General features: G+C 51.3%; 2 protein-coding genes across 2 annotated transcripts in view; both read right to left on the bottom strand.

The window, feature by feature from the left end:
• LOC136635255 (nuclear pore membrane glycoprotein 210-like) overlaps positions 1 to 19,760 on the bottom strand; it is a 24,112-nt gene extending 4,352 nt beyond the window's left edge. Inside the window, exons 1-14 of the mRNA XM_066610407.1 lie at positions 18,581 to 19,760; positions 16,230 to 16,320; positions 13,615 to 13,751; positions 11,549 to 11,680; positions 9,711 to 9,804; positions 4,414 to 4,564; positions 4,001 to 4,133; positions 3,445 to 3,603; positions 3,205 to 3,273; positions 2,818 to 2,924; positions 1,856 to 1,996; positions 1,300 to 1,443; positions 623 to 778; positions 8 to 206 (exon numbers count right to left, since the gene is read on the bottom strand). Of these exons, the coding sequence (XP_066466504.1) occupies positions 8 to 206; positions 623 to 778; positions 1,300 to 1,443; positions 1,856 to 1,996; positions 2,818 to 2,924; positions 3,205 to 3,273; positions 3,445 to 3,603; positions 4,001 to 4,133; positions 4,414 to 4,564; positions 9,711 to 9,804; positions 11,549 to 11,680; positions 13,615 to 13,751; positions 16,230 to 16,320; positions 18,581 to 18,701 (1,834 nt within the window). The 5' untranslated portion in view covers positions 18,702 to 19,760. The remainder of the gene's footprint in view (positions 1 to 7; positions 207 to 622; positions 779 to 1,299; positions 1,444 to 1,855; positions 1,997 to 2,817; positions 2,925 to 3,204; positions 3,274 to 3,444; positions 3,604 to 4,000; positions 4,134 to 4,413; positions 4,565 to 9,710; positions 9,805 to 11,548; positions 11,681 to 13,614; positions 13,752 to 16,229; positions 16,321 to 18,580) is intronic.
• A 1,677-nt stretch (positions 19,761 to 21,437) lies between these two features.
• The window catches only part of TPM3 (tropomyosin 3), a 31,677-nt gene continuing 27,044 nt past the window's right edge, over positions 21,438 to 26,070 (bottom strand). Inside the window, 1 exon segment of the mRNA XM_066610315.1 lies at positions 21,438 to 22,388. Coding sequence (XP_066466412.1) covers positions 22,367 to 22,388 — 22 coding nt within the window. The 3' untranslated portion in view covers positions 21,438 to 22,366.

Here is a 26,070-nt window from a genome sequence, read left to right as displayed (position 1 = left end):
CTCTTACCCTCTTCGTCCACAGCAAACACGCCCTGCTTGTCCATGCTGACGTCCAGAGGTAAGAGGGAGCAGTCCGTGAAAGGGACGGTCTCCCCCTTCTCCTTTGCCATGTGATACATGACGAGGGGGACTTCCAAGGCCTGCCCGATCTCAATATCGGCATGCAGTGGCACAAACTCCATCTTTGACAGCCGCAGCACATACACCTGAGTGGGCAGGGAGCAGGAAGGGAGTCAGGGAAGACTGCTGAGGAAGGGGGGACGACGATAATGGTAGCTGGACCATGCAAGGGCTGGACTGGGGGCTTCTGGTGGCATTGACCTCTGGTCCCCTCCCCCTCTTGTCTTTGTGTGGAGTTTCTACTGTCCTGTTTTTGGTCTAGAAAAGCAATTAAAATTGAAAGGTTATGCTGTACACTGCCTTGAGTACCACTGTTAGCTATTTTAAGTTAATATATTTAAATTTAGGGGGGTTGTTGGGAGTTCTTTACAAGAAATTGCTGGCCCTGCTCCACCTTTGCTATGAATTTCAATGCCCAGGCTTCCTTGGGGAGGAAAATGAAGCAGCGGGAACCCAGAGCAGGATTCGCCCAGGGAGAGATGAGCCCAGGAGGAAGACTTGCCTGTATTTCTCCAAAGTGGAAGGGGTTTTGTACATCTCTGGCCTGCACGGTGCTCTGCCCCTGGACCAGGCCTGCGGTGACCACCCCTTTGACGGTGACGGTGGCCACGGTCTGATTGGAAGAGGTCCATGTGAAGTTGCCGCTGCCCCCCTCTACCTGTGAAAAAAACCGTGGGGCGGGGAGGAGGAGAATCAGAAAGGAACACTATATGCAGTGAGGCCATGTAGCAAAATTGCAAAATAAGATGCTGTGCACATGCAATTTTTCCACCATAACGACACTGCGCTGCCTGGCGGTTTCGTTGTATGTGGCCATTTTCCTGCGGTCAAAAATGTCATGCAAAAGAGAACAACAAACAAGGGCATTCCTGGCCTTGTCTCTTGTGGGTCTTGGTCACTTGGTGCCAATGACGGAGAAATAAAAATGTATGAATCCAAGCAGATGAGAAAGGGCCTTCAGTGCAGGTTTTAAAATCTAGATTGTGCTGGTTTGGTTATAAGCTGAGTATGGACAACTCCTGTCTAATCATGCAAGCATATGATGCCAAAAGTACTGGGAAAAGACTGAGAGGAAGACCGAAGAAAAGATGGCTTAATAACATCTTAAGGAGCTTGAGAGCTTGAGAGAGAGAGAGAGAGAGAGCTTGAGAGAGAGAGAGAGGTCTTGGTCAATGTCACCTGAACTCTGTACTGATACAAGACGTCCAGGGCCAGGGGATGGTGTGGAAAGGCCAAGAAGGAGGGGGTCAGCGTGATTGGAAGGTAGATCTTCACTTCCTGCTCGTGGCTGATTGGGATCAGCAAGAAGTCCTCCGAGCCGCTCTGAAAGAGAGAAAGGAAAAAAGAATGGCCAATGTGTTCAAATTCCTAAGCCTCGACATCTGTGGGGAGGGGCTGTACCTCAGCGGTAGAGCCCTCGCATGCAGAAGGCCTTGGGTTCAAGCTCTGGCATGTCCGGGCAGGGCTGGAAAAGACCCCTGGACAAGGGTAAAGGGGAGGAGGATAAAGGCAGGGGGTCACCACCAGGTTAAATTGGTGAGGTGCAAGGGGAATGACTTGGGAGTACATTGTTACAAAGAGTCTCTAAAGAGTTCTGTCTTAGAGATACTGTAAATCACTGAAATCATCAGCCAAGTTGGAGAGTGGATGTTCCCCTCAAAGCCTGGCATTTCAGTTTTTGGTAACGATGAGGACTTCTATCCCTTCGATCAAGTTCCCCCCCCTTTTTTTTTACCTGAAGTAGAACAGACACCAGTGTGGCTCTGATGACGGTGACCCCAGCTCTCAGGATCTGAACAATGTGGTAGGAACCATTGGCTGACGACCTGAACTCCTCAAAATATTCCTCGGGGAACTGGTGGGTTATTCTGAGATTCTGGAAATCAAGGACAGGGAAGGGAAGGAAGTGATGCTGTCAGGAGGAGGAAAAGCTTGGCAGAGAGGCGCCAAATGGCCAGTGGCACAAGGCAAAGAACACAGACGATCAAGGGAATTTGTTGTGGGTTCCTGGCTTCCCTGGAGCTTGAATCTAATCAGGAAAGGCAGCTGGGTGGGCTGGAGAAATATTCCAGGTGGTGAAGATGCACACATTCGATATTTAGGCCTCATGGCCTTCCTGTCTCCAGGAGTTGGAGAGAGACAAATCCCTTACTTGGTTCTGTGGAGAGCCTCGAATGGCCCTGTCTCATTTCTGCAGAACACTGATTCCAAGCAAACCTACTTCCAAGTCAAGCAGGACTGCAGAATTGTATCGTAAGACCTGCACTGTATTTCATCTCATACTGCTTGATTAAACTACAATAAGAACGTAAGAAAAGCCCTGCTGGATCAGGCCAAGGGCCCATCCAGCTTCCTACTTCTAAAACCTGGAGGATGCAGACAGTCATCGTGACTTGTAACCTGTATGGAGTTTTCCTCCGTAAATGTGCCCAGTCCCCTTTGAAAGGCATCTAGGCCGGGTGCCATCACAACATCCTGCGGCAGGGAGTTCCACAGATGAACTAAGTGCTGGGCAAAGCTTTCCCAAAGTAGTTAGCAATGAAAATCCTACACGCAGTTGCAGGGAGTAAGTGCCACTGAACTCAGTGGAACATGCTTCCAATTAAACAGACACAGAAACACCCTGCAAATTAATCTGGGCCTTTGGAAGCTCCTAAACTCTCTTCCCCCCCCCCCCCACAATCAACACCAACTCACATCAGATGGGTAGATCCTGGTGCTCGACTTGTCGTACACTTCGACGGTAACAGTGTATGCTCGATGCACTTCGAGGATCCACCTGTTTCCAGGCTGGACAGTGAAACCTGCAATCAAAGGCACAGATTTCATGTCAGTGTTGGTTGGGGGGTGGGGACCAATTAGAGGAAGCACACGTCATCCCAATAAAACAGACACAGAACCAGAGGTGATTCTGCTGTGAAGGAAGGTCATACTGGCTGCCTTGGGCAGGGGACTCTGGATCCCGTTCAGCTCTGTCCCTCCATCTGCAGCCATCCAGAAAGGGCCAGACACAAAAGCCACTGAGATCCACAGCACTTTTCCTTAGGCATTAGTGCATACAACTTCTTGGAGGGGGGCGGTTACCTAAATATCCAGCTTCAACAACATATATGGTGCAGTTGGGAAGTCCAGAAGAACTTCGCATGTGGATGTCTTGTTTATTCCCTTAAGGAATTCTGCTCCACTGAAAATGGGGGGGACGGGACGGGACACCAGTATCCTCTGAGGGAAGAGAGGGCCCTTGGCCTTCAAAAGCCCCTTTCAGAGACAACAGAGAAGACTTGAACCGGCTGGCACAGGTCTGGCTGATGCTGAAAAGGATACTCTTGTGGACAAAAACTAGGTTCACTTGTCCCAGCTGCATGGCGCTGACGGTAGCCGTGTTCACGTCTAGTTGAGCCACAGGGAGGAGGTCGGACCCGCCGGCTGCCTTCGCTTCGTCCTGTAGCTTGAGCTCGTAATGCTCCAGGGGCAGCTCCACCTCTGCAGGGGTAAATTTAATTGAGAAGAACATATGACTCAATCAGAGCTGTCAAAGTGACACATGCATTCTATGCAATCTCTGGAGGCCACCATCCTCACTGCTCATCAAATGGACCTCTGCCAATGGTGGGCCAGACAGCAGGGCCCCACCGCTGAGCTTAATAGCTGGGCAGGTTGACATGGAGGTAGGGGAAGCTGGCTCACAGGTCTCAAAGGCAGGAAAAGAGTCAGCCAAAATCTCTAGGGGAAGGAAGTTCTACAGTGCGGGGGCCAAAACAGAAAGCCCTGCTCTGCACCAATAGCAGGAAAAGAAGGAGCAGCAAGTTCCACTTGGAAAGGACTGCCAAGGGCTTTAAGAAAGTTGGGTGTAAATGGGGGGGGGGGCAATGATAAATACCTATGATCTTGCCCTGGACTATTTTGCCAACTCTGTACTTGATGTAGGCTCCAACCAGCAGATAGACATCATAGGAGGGAATTAAGAAGATGTTCTCCAAAACCAAGAGGCGTATCAGTGCAGGGGCTACTTTCTGACGAAACAAACAAAAAAGGCACTCATTAACACGGTGCCAGGAGGAAAACAGATATAGATGCAGTAGGTCTGATTCTTCTTTGGGCATTCAAAATACAAAAAGGTGTAAACGATGCAAGTCAGAGGTTGGACGCATGTTGCAAATGAGGTGCAGGCCTCTTCAACTGTACTGCAGTGAGGAGAGGTCTGATGCCTAGGTATGCATAGTCAGGGGTCAATGACCTTGCAGCACCCCCCTACTGCAATATACCCAGTCTGGAGGCCCAGAGAGAACCCACCTTGTATGTAGCTTCCTCAATTCGGACCTTAATGACGGCCGCTCCTGTTTTCATTCCCGAAACTAGGACCCTGTCCCCTTGTTTCTCCTCCCTTTCCATCTCCACGATATAGGCTGGTGGAGAATATTCTGCTTCAGAATATTTTAAAATCCTAAAGAGACCAAATTACAGTGTTTACAGGAAAAAACAAAAGGTCATTTTCTGATATCATTTCAGCGTATGTTTGCGTGGTTCAAACAGAAGAGACTGTAGGGGACAGGAGGCAAAAAGGAATGAGTTCATTTCCTCTGGCGAACCCTTGGGGTTTTACTTAGGGCCCTGTCCTGTGGGTTTGCTGTGCCACGGGGAGCAGTTGCACACCAGTCACCTGCAAAGAAGCCCCTGCACCTGTAAGTTGGTGAGGCAGAACAGGCAGAACAGGACGGGGAGAGGGAGGAACAGGATGACCAGGGCAAGAAGAAATGGCCGGTGAAATGGCTGCATCGTCAGCAGGAGCGGAGTTAAGGTAGGATTGGGCTACTCATAAACTCCATCTGTGCAGAGGACTTTAAATATTACCTCTGATGAGGTAAGGCACTGGTATTCCCATTTTACAGGCAGGGGACTGAGCCCAAGAGCATTCAAAGCAGGGATTGGTTGAATGAAGCCTCCTTCGCTTGGCAATGTATCCACGGAACCACACTCAGCTCTCATAAGAACATAAGAACATAAGAACAGCCCCACTGGATCAGGCCATAGGCCCATCTAGTCCAGCTTCCTGTATCTCACAGCGGCCCACCAAATGCCCCAGGGAGCACACCAGATAACAAGAGACCTCATCCTGGTGCTCTCCCCTACATCTGGCATTCTGACTTAACCCATTCCTAAAATCAGGAGGTTGCGCATACACATCATGGCTTGTACCCCATAATGGATTTTTCCTCCAGAAACTCGTCCAATCCCCTTTTAAAGGCGTCTAGGCTAGACGCCAGCACCACATCCTGTGGCAAGGAGTTCCACAGACCGACCACACGCTGAGTAAAGAAATATTTTCTTTTGTCTGTCCTAACCCGCCCAACACTCAATTTTAGTGGATGTCCCCTGGTTCTGGTATTATGTGAGAGTGTAAAGAGCATCTCCCTATCCACTCTGTCCATCCCCTGCATAATTTTGTATGTCTCAATCATGTCCCCCCTCAAGCGTCTCTTTTCTAGGCTGAAGAGGCCCAAACGCCGTAGCCTTTCCTCATAAGGAAGGTGCCCCAGCCCCGTAATCATCTTAGTCGCTCTCTTTTGCACCTTTTCCATTTCCACTATGTCTTTTTTGAGATGCGGCGACCAGAACTGGACACAATACTCCAGGTGTGGCCTTACCATAGATTTGTACAACGGCATTATAATACTAACCGTTTTGTTCTCAATACCCTTCCTAATGATCCCAAGCATAGAATTGGCCTTCTTCACTGCTGCCGCACATTGGGTCGACACTTTCATCGACCTGTCCACCACCACCCCAAGATCTCTCTCCTGATCTGTCACAGACAGCTCAGAACCCATCAGCCTATATCTAAAGTTTTGATTTTTTGCCCCAATGTGCATGACTTTACACTTACTGACATTGAAGCGCATCTGCCATTTTGCTGCCCATTCTGCCAGTCTGGAGAGATCCTTCTGGAGCTCCTCACAATCACTTCTGGTCTTTACCACTCGGAAAAGTTTGGTGTCATCTGCAAACTTAGCCACTTCACTGCTCAACCCTGTCTCCAGGTCATTTATGAAGAGGTTGAAAAGCACCGGTCCCAGGACAGATCCTTGGGGCACACCGCTTTTCACCTCTCTCCATTGTGAAAATTGCCCATTGACACCCACTCTCTGCTTCCTGGCCTCCAACCAGTTCTCAATCCACGAGAGGACCTGTCCTCTAATTCCCTGACTGTGGAGTTTTTTCAGTAGCCTTTGGTGAGGGACCGTGTCAAACGCCTTCTGAAAGTCCAGATATATAATGTCCACGGGTTCTCCCGCATCCACATGCCTGTTGACCTTTTCAAAGAATTCTATAAGGTTTGTGAGGCAAGACTTACCCTTACAGAAGCCATGCTGACTCTCCCTCAGCAAGGCCTGTTCGTCTATGTGTTTTGAGATCCTATCTTTGATGAGGCATTCCACCATCTTACCCGGTATGGATGTTAGGCTGACCGGCCTATAGTTTCCCGGGTCCCCCCTCTTTCCCTTTTTAAAAATAGGCGTGACATTTGCTATCCTCCAATCTTCTGGCACCGTGGCCGTTTTGAGGGACAAGTTGCATACCTTAGTCAAGAGATCTGCAACTTCATTCTTCAATTCCTTAATAACCCTTGGGTGTATGCCATCAGGGCCCGGTGACTTATTGATCTTTAATTTATCAATGAGGTCTGAAACATCTTCTCTTTTAACCTCTATCTGACTTAACTCCTCGGTTAGGATGGGCCGTTCGGGCAGCGGTATCTGCCCAAGGTCTTCTGCCGTGAAGACAGATGCAAAGAACTCATTTAATTTCTCTGCCATCTCTAAGTCTCCTTTTATCTCCCCTTTCCCTCCCTCACCATCCAGAGGGCCAACCGCTTCTCTGGCGGGTTTCCTGCTTCTAACATATTTGAAGAAGCTTTTATTATTCCCCTTAATGTTGCTGGCCATGCGTTCCTCATAGTCTCGCTTGGCCTCCCCTATCACCTTCTTACATTTCTTTTGCCACAGTTTATGTTCCTTTTTATTCTCTTCATCAGGGCAAGACTTCCATTTACGGAAGGAAGCTTCCTTGCCCTTCACAGCCTCTCTAACTTGGCTGGTTAGCCATGCGGGCACTCTCCTGGATTTAGTGGAACCCTTCTTTCTTTGCGGTATACACCTCTGCTGGGCCTCTATTACTGTTGTTTTAAGCAGCCTCCATGCACTCTGGAGAGACTGGACTCTTTTTACCCTCCCTTTCAACCTCCTTCTAACCAGCCTCCTCATTTGAGGGAAGTCCGCCCGTCGGAAGTCAAGGGTTTTTGTTAGAGATTTGCCTGGTATTCTTCCCCCAACGTGCATGTCAAAACGGATCGCAGCATGATCACTGTTCCCCAATGGCTCAGTAACGTTTACATCTCTAACCAGGTCCTGCGTACCGCACAAAATTAAATCCAGAGTCACCTGTCCTCTGGTGGGCTCCGTGACTAGCTGATCTAAGCCACAGTCATTTAGCACGTCAAGAAATCCGGTTTCCTTATCGTGACCAGAACACAAATTGACCCAGTCAATATGAGGATAATTGAAGTCCCCCATGATTACAACCCTGTCCCTCCTTGTCACCTCCCTGATCTGTTTCCTCATTTCAAGGTCCCCATCAGATTTCTGGTCTGGAGGACGATAGCACACCCCCAGTATTACATCGCTGCTCAAGCCTGGTAATTTAACCCACAGAGATTCTACGGTGGAGTCGGACCCACCTTCAATCTCTACTTTGCTGGATTCTATCCCTTCCTTAACATAAATGGCCACCCCACCTCCAACACGCCCCTGCCTGTCCCTCCTGTAGAGTTTATAGCCCGGGATTGCGGTATCCCACTGATTCTCCGCATTCCACCAGGTTTCCGTTATGCCCACTATGTCAATATTTTCCCTTGTCACCAGACATTCCAGTTCTCCCACCTTTGCTCGTAGACTTCGGGCATTCGCATAAAGGCATTTATACACGGAATGCCCCAGGATGGGCTGCTTATTCGCTCCTTTGTCCCCGCATCCTCTCATTGTGCCAAACCGTCTATCACATCCCATCTCCCTACCTTTCCCAATTTCTTCTCCTACCCTGCCTTTGTCTTGTTGTTCTCTAACCTCCCCATCCTCATCCCATAGGGATGAGGAGTCCCGAACCGGATGCCCCTCGGCTCCTGTCGGCCTTCCCCCAGGGATCAGTTTAAAAGCTGCTCTGCCACCTTTTTAATGTTATGCGCCAGCAGTCTGGTTCCATTCTGGTTCAAATGTAGCCCGTCCCTCTTGTACAGGCCCCGCTTGTCCCAAAACGTTCCCCAGTGCCTAACGAATCTAAACCCCTCCTCCCTACACCACCGTCTCATCCACGCATTGAGACCCCTGATCTCCGCCTGCCTAGCTGGCCCTGCGCGTGGAACAGGTAGCACTTCAGAGAACGCTACCTTTGAGGTCCTGGCTTTCAGCTTCCTGCCTAAAAGCCTAAATTTGGCCTCCAGGACCTCCCAGCTACACTTGCCCACGTCGTTGGTGCCGACATGCACCACAGCCGCTACCTCTCCCCCAGCACTGTCTACCAGCCTGTCTAGACGAGAAGTGATGTCCGCAACCTTCGCACCAGGCAGGCAAGTCACCATGCGGTCCTCACATCCGTCGCAAACCCCCCTCTCTATGTTTCTAATAATCGAATCCCCCACTACAAGAAGCCCCCGACCCCCCTCCCGCCGAGGAGTATCCCGAGTGCGCTCGGATACGGGCCCATCCCCTGGAGAAGGGATCCCCCCTAGGGGATTGTTTCCCTCCTCTCCAGGATGACGTCCTCCAGTCCCGAGACTTCCCACCCGGGCAGCCGAGGAGCTGCACGCCTGAGGTTGGGACGAAGCCTGATCGTCCCCGGAAGTCTCCCCACGGTCCTCCTCTGGCTGCCTGCGCTTCTCCAGGTCGGCCACCAAGGCTTCAAGGGAGCAGACGCGTTCCCTGAGAGCCTGGAGCTCCTTGCACCGAGGACACACCCATGACTTATGCCCCAGAGGCATATAATCATACATGTGGCACTCGATGCAGAACACTGGATAGCCCCCACCCTGCTGCTGGCTGTCTGACTGCATAGCTTTTTTGTTGTTGTTGTTGTTGTTGTTTTATTTAGGGGTCCTTTTAAAAACCGTACACTGGATAGCAGCCCTCTTCTCAAGGGAAGAGGAAGGGCGGCGTATGGGGCCCTGGCCTCCTCGCCCTGCTGCTGAACTCGCCCAGATGCTAAACTCTTGTGCCTTACCTGGCACTTAGTTCCCAGAGGCACTTGGGGTCCCAGAGGCCACACGCGTCTGCAGAGAGCCTCACGCGATGGCCTGCCTAGCTTTATACTCCTGGCTGGCTCCTCCCCCCTCCTTCCTTCCTGATTGAAAGGGGGCTGGCCTTCCCAGGTGAGTTTACAAAAGCTCAGGAAGGCAAATGGCTGCTGATGGGCGTGACCTACTCTGCAGGCTCCTGAATGGACTGCTTGGATTAGCCTAATGGGGCTCTTAATGGGTTGGGAATTGGCCCTTCCTAGGTCCTTCCCCTCCTTCTCAGTCGCTGCTGGGGCTCCCGTCTTACCTAATTTTGCTTGACACTTCCATGTTTTCCATCTCGTCGTCCTTGGCGATGCTCCACTCCAACTCCATCCCTTCCAAGCTACTGAACGTGTTCCCTGTGGGCAGAACCCAGAATGAGCACAGGCTTCGTCGAACTGAAAAAAAGTGTGCCACTGCACAACGCGCATCCCTCCATCCTGACGCTGTCCTCTTCTATGCCAGAGAGGGGGATTTTAATGCGGCCCATCCTTCGGACTATTTGGGAGAAGGGGAGTGTCATGAATATGTACAGTTTAGGCCTAGGTTAGCATGTGAAGCCTGAACCAAACTAAGTCAGTAACGGAGAAGTGGCTCGCAGTTCCAAGCTGCAAGAATGGGAGTAAACAAACACAAAGATTGTTGTCTCTCCTTTGCTGGCCAGAAAGGACAGACAACAAGAACTACAACCCATTGGAATGTTTAACACCTCAGTAGACTGAGGGGCGCCTGATCAAGTGGAATGGAATCCAGCTATGGATCTCCAGTTGGGAGGGGTAAGAACTAGGAGGGCTGGCAACCAGACCCACTTCTAGAAGGTTCTGTCCTCCAAAGTTTCTGATTGGACAGTCTAAATAAGTATGAAGTCACCTCAGTGCTATTAGCATAAGAAGTATAATAATGAGTGCCCCAAGGGGTGTGTCCAGTTTTTCTTGGGCAGAGTTTTTGGGTGCAACATCCTGCACGCTGTGAGCTCCATTGTCCACCATGGGCACCTGGCCTCACAGGTAGCCTGCAGCTAAGAGATCTACAAGAGTAACTGACCCAGGTGAGAGATAGGGATTAACAGAGATAGCCAGCTAGCTTTATTATTTTATTGCTGATATGTTTCCTAGATGTTTATGCCTCTAGCATTTGCTGCCTTATGTAACCTTATGTACATAATACACTAAAATCTCTTTTACCAAGTTGTTTCATTGTCTGTTGGGGACAAAGGTTCAGAATCCTGCCTAGCCATTAGCAAGCTACCAAGTGATCATTGAGGTCTAGTAACTTGAGGAACGAAGCTTTAATTGGAGAAAGAGCTCAGTGCCTGCAAGGGATAGAGTTAAGCCTAGAGGGTCTCAGTGTCCCTGGACTGAGGCACTGGCACATACAGGGTGGAGGCAGTACTACTGGACAGGGGGGCCTTGAGGGCTTTAGGGTTCGAGAACCAAGAACTCTGAACGCCCCAAACCCCCCTAAGTTTATGACAGGGAGGAACGCAAGCGTTGTAAACAACACAGGGAAGGGTCTGTACAAAAGCCATCCAAACAAGATAAAACCACCCACTGACTTTTAATTTGTAATTAATCTGTGCAACCACTTGCCACAGGATGTAGTGGTGGCACTTGGCCTAGATGCCTTGAAAAGGGGATTGAACAAATTTATGGAGGAAATGGAGATTACAAGCCATGATGGGCATATGAAACTTCCTGGTTCTAAAAGTAGGTCTCTGAATGCCAGGTGAAAGGAGTGGCATCAGGATGTAGGTCTCTTGTGGTCTTGGATGCTCCCTGAGGAATCTGGTAGGCCACTGAGTGATGCAGGAAGCTGGACTAGATGGGACCCCTTTAGCCTGATGCAGCAGGGCTCTTCTGATGTTCTTATTTATGGAACCCTAAAGGTAAAATGTACCATAAGAGCATCCAAACAGCCCTATTGGATCACACCAAAGTTGCATAGAGATTTCCCTTGTCTTTTGTCAGTGTCAATTGGACACTTCCTGGAAAAAAGGAAGTTGCCAGTCAATTGTGCCCTGGATACAGCTAGGAATAGAAGGGAGAGCAGAACTGGGCTTAAAACTGCCTTTCCCAGTACCATAGGCTGCCCCAGATACAGTACCTTCAGCATCCAGTGCCCTCACGGTGAGCTCGAGTGGGGAGTCTTCAACATAGATCTCTTTGGTCCGGGAGATTATTTCAACATGGTCTATGAGGTCCACGAAAACATCGCAACGCAGCAAGTGGCCTGTCACTGGAAAGGAGAGCCAAACTGGGTCTCTTGCCCTTTGGGTCATGCCCTGAATAAGCCCCACATTACTTTCCCAAATGCTGGGGAGAAAACCAAAGTCTGGGGAACAACAGAACAAAAATGGCAAATCACAGGCCATTTGGAATTTCCAGTTTCCCAATAGAGGGTTTGCAATTGTCCTGTTGTGAGTCTACTGTTAATGGGCCTCTAGGGTTATACAGCACCATCAAAACCTATGGCACTTTCCGGAGGCCTCTGCCCCAAAGGACTTACATTCTAGTGACACAATGGGTACAGAAAAAGCCAACCCAGGTGGAGACAAGACGAGTCAGGGCCCTTGACAAAAGAATTTTAAATGTTTCTTAATGCCAGCAGCTCTTCCAATGATGTATTTGATTATATATATATATATATATTTATATATCCCACTGTTTGACCTCGGCTCACAGGGCCCCTGCCCTTTCCATCTGCCAGCAAGGTGACAGGGCCCTGGGGAGACAGTCAAGCTGGAGGGAGCACATAAAGGTTCAGTTACCACCATGGTTGGCAACCTTCCATCTCGAAAGACTATGGTATAAGCCTACAGCACCCGGTATTCCCAGGCTGTCTCCCATCCAAGTACTAACCAGGCCTGACCCTGCTTAGCTTCCAAGATCATGGTATAAGCCTACAGCACCCAGTATTCCCAGGCAGTCTCCCATCCAAGTACTAACCAGGCCTGATCCTGCTTAGCTTCCGAGATCAGACAAGATCGGGCATGTGGAGGGTAACAGCCAAATGGGACCTTCTTGGCCATGGGACCTGTCCAGGGTCCTGAAGGACTTGGCCTTTCACACCCTTAAGGGTCTGAGACAAAGTGACCCAAAGAAGTGTGTTCTCTTCTCTTTTAGTCAAATGCTTTGCTATCTTGGAAAAGCTGTTTACAAAATTACCAGCCCAAACCAACCCTAGAGGAGGCACCAGAGAAACATGTGATGGGGTGGGGAGTTGGCTGATCGAACCTGGGAGGGAGGTGGGATTGGCGGTGGAAACACACTCTGAATCCCAGGTCCCTCCCTGGGCCTGATCCACCTGCACAGACCAACTCAGGACTGAGCTGACCCATTGGGGCTGCTGAGGTTTACCCCGGGGCAAGGAGACAAATAAGAACTTCAGCAGGCCTAAGATCTGCAGCAGCCAAAACCCTCTGTAGGATGTTGAGCAGCCCGCTGCATCGCCAAGCAGGAATTTAAGTTGCATTGGGTTACAAGTAGGTCAATAAACAAACATCTCACTTCCCATGATTCCTCTGATAGTGATAGATCATGCCCTGGTCTGTCTGTTCATTTCCCCTGCTTCTTTCTCTGAAGTGCCACCTGACTCGTCCCCTCTGACTTCCCTTACGGGCTCAGCCCTCGCCTAGTCTAGACACCAGTACTCTACTACAGTGGTTCCCAAACCTTTTAGAGGCCCAAGAAGATGCTGCCTGATTTATAAACGCCAAGGGACGTGGCTATAATGGTGATTGCGCAGTAGCTCTCCCTTCCCAAAGAGCAGCTTCCCAAACCTGTGATGCACATGGCCTGCAATCTGCTCTGTCAGATAAAAATTGGGTCATGACCCGTGGCTGGGTCCCTGAGCCACAGTATGGCAACTACTGCCCTAAAGAAATAAAATCTGGGTTGGCACAGGCCTTGAACTTCTTGCTGCTGGCAGAAATGGGAAGTCGTATCATGAGGGCTGGAGGGCTGCTCCTTGTTCGGTGGGTCACAAGCTGCACAGACCTCATCGGTGCATATCCTTGCTGCAGCAGGTCATCTCTTTGGGGGCAGAGGGCGCTAGATGCGCCGAGACAGCAAGGATGGAAACTCAGTATCACTTTAGATGCTCCCATCAGCTTGACTGTGTCAGACGCCGTTCGGTTCCTTTCAAGCCTCCCTCTTTAACGCCCCACCTACCTGTCTCTTCCGCCATGACCACACTCACTAGCTTGGTGGCCTGTGTGGAACGAGTGGTCAGCACAGCTTTCTGAGAGCAGCCAGTGCCATTCTCATACACTGGCTCAATGGTGACCGTGTCATGGCGGGTGGAATACCTACAAAACAGAAAAAAAAAACTTTGCATTTGCACAGAGTTCCTGAGCATGCAAAGAGTTTCACAGGTTCTCTTCTGGTGTTGTCCTTACACCAAGAGAAGTATTATTATCCCATACTGCAGAAGGAGAAGACTGAGGCTCAGAGGGGGTGGTTTGCCTAAGGCTACTGGTGAGAATTCATTGTAGAGGGAAGATCAGAACTAGGGAAGTCCTGCTTTCTAACTCAGGGGTGCCCAAACCCCGGCCCTGGGGCCACTTGTGGCCCTCGAGGCCTCTCAATGCGGCCCTCAGGGAGCCTCCAGTCTCCAATGAGCCTCTGGCCCTCCGGAGCTTTGTTGGAGCCCACACTGGCCCAGTGCAACTGCTCTCAGCGTGAGGGCGATTGTTTGACCTCTCACGTGAGCTGTGGGATGAGGGCTCCCTCCACTGCTTGTTGTTTCACATCTGTGATGTAGTAGCAGCAGCAAAGGAAAGGCCAGCCTTGCTTTGTGCAAGGCCTTTTATAGGCCTTGAGCTATTGCAAGACCTTCATTCATTCATATAAGTTAATCTTTAATATATTCATTTATGTAAACTTATGTAAATTTATTCAAATTTTAAATGTAAATTAATTCTCTCTTTTCCCCGGCCCCCAACACAGTGTCAGAAAGATGATGTGGCCCTCCTGCCCAAAACTTTGGACACCCCTGTTCTAACTTATAGCACAATCCTATACCTGTTTACTCAGAAATAAATCCCATTTTATTCAATGGAGCTTACTTCCAGCTAAGTGTCTTTAGGATTGCAGCACTAGGGCCAAATCCTATCCAAATTTCTAAGAATGGGCAAACGCCACACATGCAGGGTCCCAGGGGGAGTGGTTTTTTCCCTGCTCATCAACATTGTAATGAAACAATTTAAAACAAAAGGCCTTTAAGTTTTCGGCTTTCGATACCATCGACCATGGTATCCTGAGAGCATGAGATTGGCCGAGACACTCTGGCCTTTGAGGTGCAGTGTGCCGCAGGGTTCAATTCTGTCCCCCATGCTATTTAATATCTACATGAAACCGCTGGGAGAGGTCATCCAGGGGTTTGGAGTGGGGTGTCATCAATATGCTGATGACACCCAGCTCTATCTCTCCTTTCCTCCAGATTCCAGGGTGGCGGTTGAGGGCCTGGAGTGCTGTCTGGAAGCAGTGAGGATCTGGATGGGGGCTAACAAGCTGAAATTAAATCCAGATAAGACAGAGGCTCTCCTGGTTCGGAAATCCTCGATGCAGGTGCTGGACTATCGGCTTGCTCTGAATGGGGTTGCACTCCCTCTGAAGGAGCAGGTCCGCAGCTTGGGGGTCCACCTGGACTCGCAGCTGCTCCTGGATTCCCAGGTGGCGGTTGTGGCTAGGGGGGCCTTCGCTCAGCTTCGGCTAGTGCGCCAGCTGCGGCCATACTTGGATTGTGCAGACCTGGCCACGGTGATCCATGCCACGGTGACATCAAGGTTAGATTATTGTAACGCACTTTATGTGGGGCTGTCCCTGAAAACGGTTCGGAAATTGCAATTAGTGCAGAATGCGGTGGCCCATGTGGTCACTGGAGCTAGGCGGTTTGACTCTGTCAGCCTGCTTCTCCAGGGGCTATATTGGCTGCCCATTCTTTCTCGGGCCCAATTCAAGGTGCTGGTTTTGACCTTTAAAGCCCTATACTGCTCTGGACCAGGGTATCTTAGAGACCGCCTACTTCCGCACAATCCGGCTCGTCCTCCTAGGTAATCAGAAAAGGCCTTTTTACAAGTGCCGCCGCCCAAGGAGGTACGTGGGGCGGCGGCAAGAAATAGGGCCTTCTCAGCAGTGGCACCAATGTTATGGAACGCCCTTCCCCTTGAGAATAGCTCCATCTCTTGAGACTTTTCGGCGAAGCCTGAAGACCCTTTTGTTTAAACAAGCCTTCTGAGTTCATGGCCTTTTAAACATCTTTTTTACATCTTTTAGTATTTTTGACAGGCCTGAGTCCTCTATGATCTGCTGCTTTATGCTCTGTGTTATGATTAAGGGAGGACTTGCTGTATTTATACACTGGCTTTCAACAACACTTCACTAACATAAAATCCACCAGATCCGTGTTTCCCAAACTGTGGGTCGTGAGTCAATTTCAGGTGGGTCCCCAATCATTTCAGTATGTATCTTATCCTTAACCTATCAGGCTTGAGGCTACCATGCTCTGCGACTGCATTTGGGGAAGTCACAGATCCGTACTTTTAACAGGCTGCTATATATATATGCTTTATAAGTGTGCACGCATGTGTGTGCATGTGTTCGCACATGTGCATGTGTTGGCAATGAACACGTGACATGCCTGATCAATACAGCTAAAGGTTTCAATAATCAACCAATCAATCAATCAAGCTCAGCCTGGGCTGCCTTTTGGGCTGACGTCACGGGCGCCCATTCCCTAGCTGCGGAGGCCACGCCCCCGCGCTCCCTGGGCGCCCCGCCCTCACCAGGCGTAGCAACCGCCCTCAGCCGCCAGCACGAAGGAGACGCGCTTGTCCCGGCTGAAGGGCAGTAGCACCTTCGGCACGTTCAGTTTATAGGCCCGGGCCGCGCCCGCCAGCAGCAGCAGGGCCGCCAGGGAGAGCACGGGCCTCGCCGGGAGCCAGCAGCCGCCCGCCATCGTCGACCCAACGAGCGCACAAAATGGCAGCTCAACCGCCTCAGAGGCGCGCGCGCGCGTCGTTCTGCGCATGCGCTGCCGCTGTAGGGCTCTTAACTGGCTGTTCGAATCGTGCCTGTGCGCATGCGCACCGCTCGTGTCGAGTCAGGGTCTGATCTTTGCGCACGCGCACCGCTCATGTCTGGAAATTCTCATCATGCGCGTGCGCGTGCGCATCGCTCAAGTAGGCCAGGTTCGAGTCTTGTCTTTGCGCATGCGCTTCTGCATGGCCATGTTCTAATGATGCCTTTCTTCCATTCCAGACCAGAGGGGGCGTGGCCAGGGCCAGGGGGCGTGGCTGGGGTGGAGCTTATGAATGGAAGCAGCAGGAGAGACACGTGGAGGAGGCCAGTCCTGCTGAGCTGCTGGAACTGACAGCCTCAGAGGGCTTTATGGGTGGACCAACCCGGAGAGCAGTGCAGTTTTTGTCAACGGATCACTGCCCTAGTGGAGACCAAGTGGGAATGCACAAGATTTTTTGTGTCCCATAATACTAGTCCTTGAGATGTGCAAGAAGAGTTGCTGGCAGCACCTTCAGGAGGGAGAAAAATCAAGCTGTGCTTCCCACAGGGGAAGTAATTGACAAGCCAACTCTCACATGAGACATTATGGTGCCTTAGATGGCCTGAAAAGGGAACAACACTGCATGGTATGTACGCAGCGCTGCCCAACTGTACATACCTTATCACCATGCGGTCCTTACAGCCTTACAAGGCGAGGAAGTGTTACGATTCCCTCCAGTATTGCAGCTCAGGCTGGGAGGAAGCAGCTTCTCCAGGCTGCCTAGCAAGTTCACAGCAGATTCAATAGGAACCCCCAGTTCACACCGGCATGATGCAACTCCGCTCCAGTCATTCAACTCATAGACAAGAGCAGATCTAGCCCAGCCAAGCTATCCTAATGGCTTTGATGAACCTCCATAAGCAGTGGTAGTATACCTCTGAAGAGAAGGGGGGGAAATCAATGGACTATTACCTTCATGTTTTGGGCTTGCTGCTTGGCTAGTATGAACAATGGGGTGCCAGACCTGAGGATCTTGTCTAATGCAGCTGGGATTTTATGTTCTTGAGAGCAATCAATTCAAGATTGATTGAATTCAATCATTCAAGAACAGTCTGATTTTGGGAAAGGAGATGAGCCCTGGTCCTACCCTGAGGGATCCTGGTACAGCTCTAATTAGGGGTTGGGGGGACAAGTGAAGCCAGCCTTAATGTGCTACATACAGTAGATGTGGTACAGTCCCTGTGACAGCTTCCAGTCCTGACAGAACACAGCCAAACTTCTGCAGGTCTTGAAGTAGCTGAGAAAAGGCACAGGGGGCCTGCTGCCAAGATCAGTAAAGGTGCTGGGAGAGCAACAGTTGTTCAAGCACCCAGGATATCCAGGCAGCTGGGTGCCAGAAAGGGCAAGGCAAGACAGCAGTAGCCCCTCTGCCTGGAACTACCCCAACCCATTCCAGACAGCTGTTCCAATACTCAGGACCCAGATTTGCTCATTTCCCTTTTGTCTTAATTTTTAAAAAGGCACCAGGAAAGTGGCATCTCCTTGTAGGACAGAGGTCAAAACAAGCGTCTGGCCTGGACACCTTTAAAAGGCGATTGGACAAGTTTCTGGAGGTAAAATCCATTACGGGTCACAAGCCATGATGTGCATGTGCAACCTCCTGATTTTAGAAATGGGCTATGTCAGAATGCCAGATACAAGGGAGGGCACCAGGATGAGGTCTCTTGTTATCTGGTGTGCTCCCTGGGGCATTTGGTGGGCCGCTGTGAGATACAGGAAGCTGGACTAGATGGGCCTATGTCCTGATCCAGTGGGGCTGTTCTTAACTACAATTCCCAGGAGGCCTTGCAGGTCTTCTTGTTATCTGGGGTGCTCCCTGGTGCATTTGGTGGGCCGCTATGAGATATAGGAAGCTGGACTAGGTGGGCCTATGGCCTGATCCAGGGGGGCTGTTCTTATGTTCTTAAGCTCTTCCTCCCACCCCCACTTTCCAAAAGGGATCAGCCCGCCTTGCCCCCCCCCCCCGACAGAGGAATGCAAAAGCCAGTAGAGGGAATGCTTCCGTTTATTTCCAAAAAAACCCCACAACAATAAAAGACAAAGTTTGTTTCATTTTTTTCCAAAGTATCAAAACACTTGATATGGTTCCTCTTTCCTCCATGCTGGCCCCGATAAGCCGCCGCAGCCCTACACACACTTCCTCCTTCCGAGGCCCAGGAGGTTCACACAAAGGCAAAAAGAGTAGAAAACCACACATCCTGGATAGATCGAGTCTCACAGCAGCGGAACCACAGAGCGCAGCACGAGGGTCAGTCTCCACCTTTCTGTTGGCAAGCACTGGGGGGAAGAAGGTGGATGAAATCTTTCACCTCTGCTAGAGCTCTAAGAGATCCTGTACCCTGTGTACACACACACACTAAGCAGAAGCTACTAGGCACAGCATGGACTGGGGGAGGGGGAGAGATGGTTGCCCTGGGACAGACCAGAGAGCTCCCTGTTCTTATTAGCAACCAGGAGAGAGAGTCCAAGAAGCTGGTTAAGAAGTGCATTAGAGAAAGCGGATCTTTAAAAAAAACTTGATCTTTTCAATACAGCCATTTCCCCACCTGTAGAGACAGCCCTCCGGCACAGGGTTTAAGACCACAGCTTTTACGCAAGGCACCTGCCCCAAATCCGACACTGTTGCCGGAGGCCAAATTCCCAAGCCAAAGTTGACAAGGGGGCCCCAAACCCCTTGCCAAATAAAAATGGGAGGAGGCAGATGGCTCTCTGCTCTGCAGGCCAAAGCTTGATCATTTATGACCTTCCCAAAAACAGTGGTGGGGGGGGGGGTTTGAAGAGAGATCAAGCTATCCCAGACGCTAGACAGAAAGCATAAGAGAGAGAGAGACAGAATGGAATTTAGTTGCAATGCTTCCAGCCCATGGTTTTACAGAATGCAATGTTCGCAAGGGGCCAGTCGCCCCACAGAATTACTACAAAAAAAGTGTACATCTCAGTTACGCCACCCCAAAAATACACGTTATGTGGGCATGTGTTTCCCTCAGTGTTTGCTGGCCCAGCCTGGAAAGCCTGCCTTCCTTGACAAGGGGTGGGGAGGTGGGCTGACAGAGGAGCGGCAGCTTTTGGTTACGTTGGCAACGAAAGTGAAGAAAAAAAGGTTAACCTTTGATGCTTCCCTGCCTCCCGCGCTCTCCCCCCCCCCCACCAGGGTTAGAGGTCAACTTTTAAGACAGAGTAGGCAGGCTCCAGCACAGGGGCAGGGCAGAGGGAGGCAAAAGAGGGAGAGGCAGGCTGTAGGGCGGAGGGGGTGTGTGATCCTTTTACATGTCGTTCAGGTCTAAGAGGGTCTGGTCCAACATCCGTTGCGTACAGAGGTGCTCCTCTTTGGTACATTTCAGCTTATCTGGAAGGAAGAGTTGAGAGGGTTAATGAAGCACCTGGGGGCCTGGTTAAAGAGTGTGCACACACACACACACACACACACACCCCCCGCCACAAGTGTGCTTCTGCCAGCACCCAGTGCTCTCCTAGCAGCGCAGCCGCACCAAGCCAAGACCTGCAAGAATGTGGTTCGTGCCTCTCCCACTCCATGCTTGGATCCCTGCCCTCCACTGTACACTCTTCACACACATACACACTCCCCTGGCGGCTCCCCCTTGCAAGTCAAAAGATCCAGGCACTCCCTCAATCCAGCTTCCACACAGTGTGTTCAATACGCATGCTCGTTTTTAACCTGCACATCTGTTTGTGTTGGTCTGGAGTGCCCCGGGGCAGGTGAGGAGATACACAGGACTCTAAAGCCATCATCGTGACCCCCCCCCTTGGGAGTTCCTGCTGTCAGAGGGGGGGGCGGCTGAACGACATGTAAAAGGATCACACACACCCCTCTAACCCTGGTGGGAGAGCGGGCGGCAGGGAAGCATAAGTTATGCCCACATAACTTGTATTCTTGGATACACAGGACTCTAAAGCCATCATCGTGACCCCACCCCCTTGGGAGTCATGCCAGCCACCCCCTCTGACAGCAGGCACTCTAGGACACTTTCAAGAATATAGCATGAGGACTAGAAGCTCTTTTTAACTCATTTCTGTCCAGCCCACAGGTTTACACATTTGCTCCCTGTTGTGTATATGCAAGGTTGGGGAGAACTGGCTTAAAGCTGAGGAACTTATGCACTTGATAAAATGTTACATGGCTCTTTCCTGAGCAAGCCTACCCCTAACAGTTCTCTCGCCTTCTTTCCACTTAAGGAGAAATTCATGCCACTCAGACACACACACCCCACTCCATAATTCTGCCAAGCACAAGCAACAGGCGTCTCCAGGGGAAGTGTCAGCAGCCCCCATTACTTGGTTTTTGCAGGGAAAAGGAGGGCTACAGCCCCAGCCAGGAGAGCATGCACAGTCCAGCCTCCCTCCCGGTCTCCAACATTAACCCTACCTACTGTAGTAGGTCAACACTTCACAGACCCCAAGTGAGAGGACAAGCAGGCCGCACAAATGGTTCATTTTGGCAGAGAGTATCCACTCCCACTGCCCATATCCCGGGATTGCAGGCCCAAGTTGCCAGTGTCTGCTTCCCTGTGTACGAAATCATGTAGCAGGGAGTAGCAAAGCCTTGCTCTGCACCTGTGAGGCAGAGAACGGACTCCCTCCCCCATGCATTCTGAACAGTGGAACAACCAAGCAAAGCAAGAAGCCTTCCTAGCCAGCCTGGGGAGCTCCAAAAGTGGCAGCAACACAGGCTTCATCAAGTGTCCGCGGCATCCCCTAGACAACCCACCAGGTGCCTCCGTTGCTCCAAGCTTGCTTACACCGTCCCGACAGCCGCCATGGCAGGGGTTTCCTCTGGCTGGAAGATGGAGCTCTGTAGTAGATACCTACCTGAATCCTCCTCCACAAACCAAGTGTCCTTCCCCCCTCCCCTTGCCATTTTAACATTTGACGCTCAAACAGCCAATGCTCAAAAAGAGACCTACAGAGGCACAGATCAAAGTGGGCCAGTGATTTTATTGGTACACAAATTTAAACACACATCAGCCATTCCATGCAATGGAAGCCTACAAGAGAGACTCCAGCTACAGAAAAAGACCATAGATCTGCGGAAAGGGTTCGGAGAAGCGGCTACACAGCAGCTTATCTAGCAGGAAGAAGCTCCCCGTCTGCTGAAGGGAAGGGCCAACACTAGGCCAGCCTTTTACTACGGGGCAGAGAGACTCCAGGCCTGAAGGATCTACTTGGGTCCTTTATCTGAGTGCTGGGGGAACCTGCTCTGCTTCTGGCTACAATACTTGTGATCTGCCACCCTGAAAGCCAAGTAACACTCAGGAGGACACAATTATGGACCAGGGTGCCTTTGAGCATGCGATAAGCTCAGCAATCTGCCTTTTGTCTAAAACCTCACAGAAATCCACCTGTGATTCTCCACCCTCCCCCCATTTCCAGCCTCAGTTAGAGAAATGCAACAAACCCTTTCCCCCCTCCTTGTTGCTTTAATTAAGCAATTGGGAGTCCAGAATCCTTGCTTGCTTTGCACTACCACAGTAGATCCAGGTCGATCACCTGCTCAACTCCAGCCCTACGGAGCAGGGAGAAGCCACTAGAGAGACAGGTTGGGTTCCAAGCCCCAACAAGAGCCAGTGGTTTTCTGCACCAAAAACAGGTGGGGATTAGTACGCATTAAAAAAAAAACTTGAAAAGTGCATTAGGGAAGAAAAGCAGAGAAAGTGTCCCAATTAAACTGGCTGCCAACAAGTCATCTGCCCATCTCAAGAGAGAGAGAGAGATCAGAGCGCTCCCCGTTTCAAAACGGCCTCCGGCGCAAAAGGCGGCGTTAAAACTGGATTTGCGGGACCCCCTCCTCAGTCACACAGATCATGCAGAGTGAGCTTCAGCTCGCTAGCGAGCAGACGGTTTTTCTCAAGCTGGCTGTACAGACGCTCTGCAGCGGCAAGAGGGGAGGAGAAGGAGATGGAAGGAGGAGGAGGAGGAGGGAAAATAAAACAAGAGAAAAAAATAGAAAAAGGGAAGGTTAGTCAAGTTCCACAGGAGGGGCTCTTCTCGCCTCCGCTACACCTGCTAACCCAGCTGGTCTCAGGCCAAAGAGGGCTGGCCTTAGAGAGAAGGGAGCCAAAGAGGGCAAGAAATGATTAATCAAGACCAGTTGGACATGGGAGGGGGGGAAAAAGGATGTGTTAAGAGAATGAAGCAATCGGCTCCAAGGTTAAGATGAGTTTATGCGTTAAGGGAGTGGAGAGGCTGCCTTCCTTACCTCTACGGAGGGAAGTTAAGAGATAGTAAAGAGGGCTGCTCTGTGGCCTGGAAAAAGCACCCTGCCCACCTCCTGGAGTTCTGCCACCTATATGTAAGCGTCACACAAAGGGGCTCCAGGGCAGGAAGACCCTGCTCCCATGGAGGACGGAGACAGCCACCCCGGGTGCCTCCATGTTCCTGCTTCTGTCTCCCAGCCAGACCTGCCCAGAACTGAAAGAGCGAGCCAGCTGGACAGCAAGATCGAGGGAAATACGTTAACACCATGTGCCCCGACAGAAGCAGCCTTTGCAACAGTGGGAGATTGAGAGGAGGCGATTTCCAGGGATTCAGGTCGAGGTCTGCAGACAGCCCTGCTCTGATGAAGGGCTGAGGCCCATGCCTGGAATACGTCCCATCCGGAAAAGAGCATCAGATGAGTGTCCCCAGCAATCCCTATTTCCTGTTTGGCAACAGGAAGTGGACATCTAAGTGCGCTGGAAAGCACTGCTCCCACCTCCACCAGTGAGTGGGGTTTCTCATCTAGCCCAGCAATCCTCCAGCCTTGGGGCCTACACAGTTCTGCTGCCAGGAACTAGAGCTGGGAGCTTCTCCCCCCACTGAGGTCCAGCCTCCTCTCCAGCGTTATCTCCCCAAAGGTGAGCATAGCATCATCTGACCTGTTCAACCCATCAGTGCTCAAGGCAGCTGCTGCACCTATATCCTCACTGGGCGTTCTCTGGCCCCTAGAGATCCTTGCAAAACCCTATTTCTGCATAGGTTTGCTCTCTCTGTGCCATGCATTCTGTGCCCCAGGCTGCAATTTCAAGCGCCTGCCTGTGCCAGAACAAAAAAAATTGGGGAGAGCAAAGGAGGGAGTCATTAAAAGTGCTCAGTGAACATTAAGGTTGCCAGGAACCGACTCCGAACCCACGGCAGGCTGCTTTCAGTGGACGCTGCCCATGGCTGCTAGGACCTCCGCCTCCACGGGGGCTGGCGGTTTACAGACTCAATACGTTCAATTCCACGCCGGAGGCAAGATTCCACGCAACAGCAAGATTCTGGATACCCAGTATTTACGAGACTCCTGGTAGAAAGGCAGGCCCACTGAAAGGCTCTGGAAGGCTGCCTGCCCCACAGCTGTTGAAGCACACTGGACCCACAAACCTCTCTACCTGGCCCTCGTCTCTTCTCTCGCCAACCCTACCTTGCAGGGACCTGTGAAAACCTTCAAGGAAGGCAAACTTCTGTAGCTTCTGCAGCTTGTGCATTTCCTTCCGCCCCACCCTCCCAAGGCAAGGCAGCCAGCTGCAGATTCAGGGTGGGGCAGTTAAGAAAGGGGCAAGCCAACCCCAGCTCAGTTCAAAGCAACCTTAAGGACACTCGTCACCCACGGCTAAGTGTCAGTCATTCTGCCTCTTCCACAGTGAGCCTGCTTAAGCTGCCAATGCAGGTGTCCAGCTATGTAGGAAGGACGCCCCCCCCAGGGTCTAATTGGGTCCTCCCCACCAATTTAAGCAACAAGTCCAACTCAGGGCATCCAAATCCCTGCCCACTTACTTCCTCATTCCACACTTCTCAACACCATGAATTCCTCTGTGGCTGCTTTGTCCTTGGGCCATCTAACCTACTTCGCAGGGCTGTTGCAAGGCAATCTGTTCAGGGCAGCTCAGTCATGAACCCCCCCCCCCCCCACACACACACTTACGGTACACTGGAAGCAGCCACAAGCCTGACAACGGGCAGGAAGGCAACGGCTGCAGGTTTGTTCCTCTGGACCAATTCTGTCTACCCTCACAGGTGGGGGACTCTTCAGGGATCCCCCCCCTCCCCTTGGGCCTTGTAACTGGAGATGCAGGAGACTGGATCTGGGAACTTCCACGTGCCAAACATTTGCCCTGCTGAGATCTGGCCTTTAGTTTGAGCATGTGCCATCCATAAGCTTGTGGCATAGCACAACAAGTGTGGGTGGGAGGGCATGAGGCAGTTGGGCTTTTGGAGATAGGACAGGCTGAAAGATCCGGCAAGCTACGGGCTCTGCACTTCTTCAACGTGACGCTGCAGTTTGGAGCACACCGGTTTTGAGCCTGCCCTTTAGCCAGGGGATCACGGCACCCACAGGAAGGCAGAGCTGGGCAGAAGGAAGGGGGGCACTTGAGCATCAGCTCCCCCTGTCTGCAATCCAGGGTGGGGAGTTCAAGATGCAGGACCTTCACTGGCACAAAACTGACCAATGTCAGGGGGAGCATCACCCCCTCCCCCAACTGGGTAACGGACCCAAACCAGTCACGTGGGGATACAGCACAGGCCTGCTTATGAGGCCTGCCCTAGAGGACTGACACTCACAACTCCACCAATTGAAGCTGGGCTTCTTGGACTTCAGCAGGACCACCCTGCTGTTTCAAGCCACGGCAGGGGCTGGCGCTGGCGAGACACACACTACCGCAGTAAGCCTAGTGGCAAGCTTTGTCTCGCTGGTGGCGGTGGCAGTAGCTCCATGGGAGTCTTGGGCAGAGTAACGCCTTCAACCAGTCCCGCGGCCTCCCCTGTTGTACTGGGGAGCTCGGTCCTGGAGCCTTCCATGTGCAAAAGCCGGTGCTTGACCCATCAAGCCCCAAGACAACTCTGGTTTAGTGCTTTGTGGAAGCAACGCAACTGAGCCTTCAAATCACCAATTTGAGTAGTTGCTGGTAAGCAACGCCAGCCAGAGTTATGCGCACCACACACGTTTCAATAAGCCAGCCAATGCTGCCCCCCCCATGATCCTCCCATTGGAGTACTGGGATAATGTGGAAGTCCACACCCAAGCCACATTCCAGAGGCCTCAGAGACCATCACCACTGATGCAGAGACACCATCTGCACCCAACGCTAGGGAATCTGGCCAGACTTTTCATGTGCTCCCTGGCTAGGCCTGTTCTGTCAAGGCCAACATACAAGGAGCCCGAACGGTATTGTGGTTTGGGTGCCTGACTTGGACCGGGAAGATCCTGGGTGACCTTGAGCCAGCCCCTCAATCTCAAGCTCACCTACCTTGCAGGGTTGTTGTGAGGACAAGAGGGGAAGTGAGCTCTTTGGAGGAAGAGCAGTACAAAAATGTGAAATATATTCTTCAGTTACACTATCAGTACTGGAAAGAGACTTCTCCCCTTTTATTACCAAAGTCCTTCCTGCTCAAGAAGCAGGCAAGCTCGGCGACTTCATCCGTGTGAACCTGCTCCCACTGAAGACATAGCTGGCTTGATTAGAGATGCTGAGCTTCTTGGAAGTGATGCAACAGGTTCCCCCCCCCCCATGTTGAAACATTGGCTCTAAATACTTTTCAGGGAGGGAATGGGGTCCATTGCTCAGCCCCTGCTTGGCACAGGAAAGCAC

The sequence above is a fragment of the Tiliqua scincoides genome, chromosome 15, assembly GCF_035046505.1.
Source record: "Tiliqua scincoides isolate rTilSci1 chromosome 15, rTilSci1.hap2, whole genome shotgun sequence".
Taxonomy (NCBI): Eukaryota; Metazoa; Chordata; class Lepidosauria; order Squamata; family Scincidae; genus Tiliqua; species Tiliqua scincoides.
Note: the sequence above shows the minus strand (reverse complement) of the source record. Positions and strands in the feature narration are given on the sequence as shown.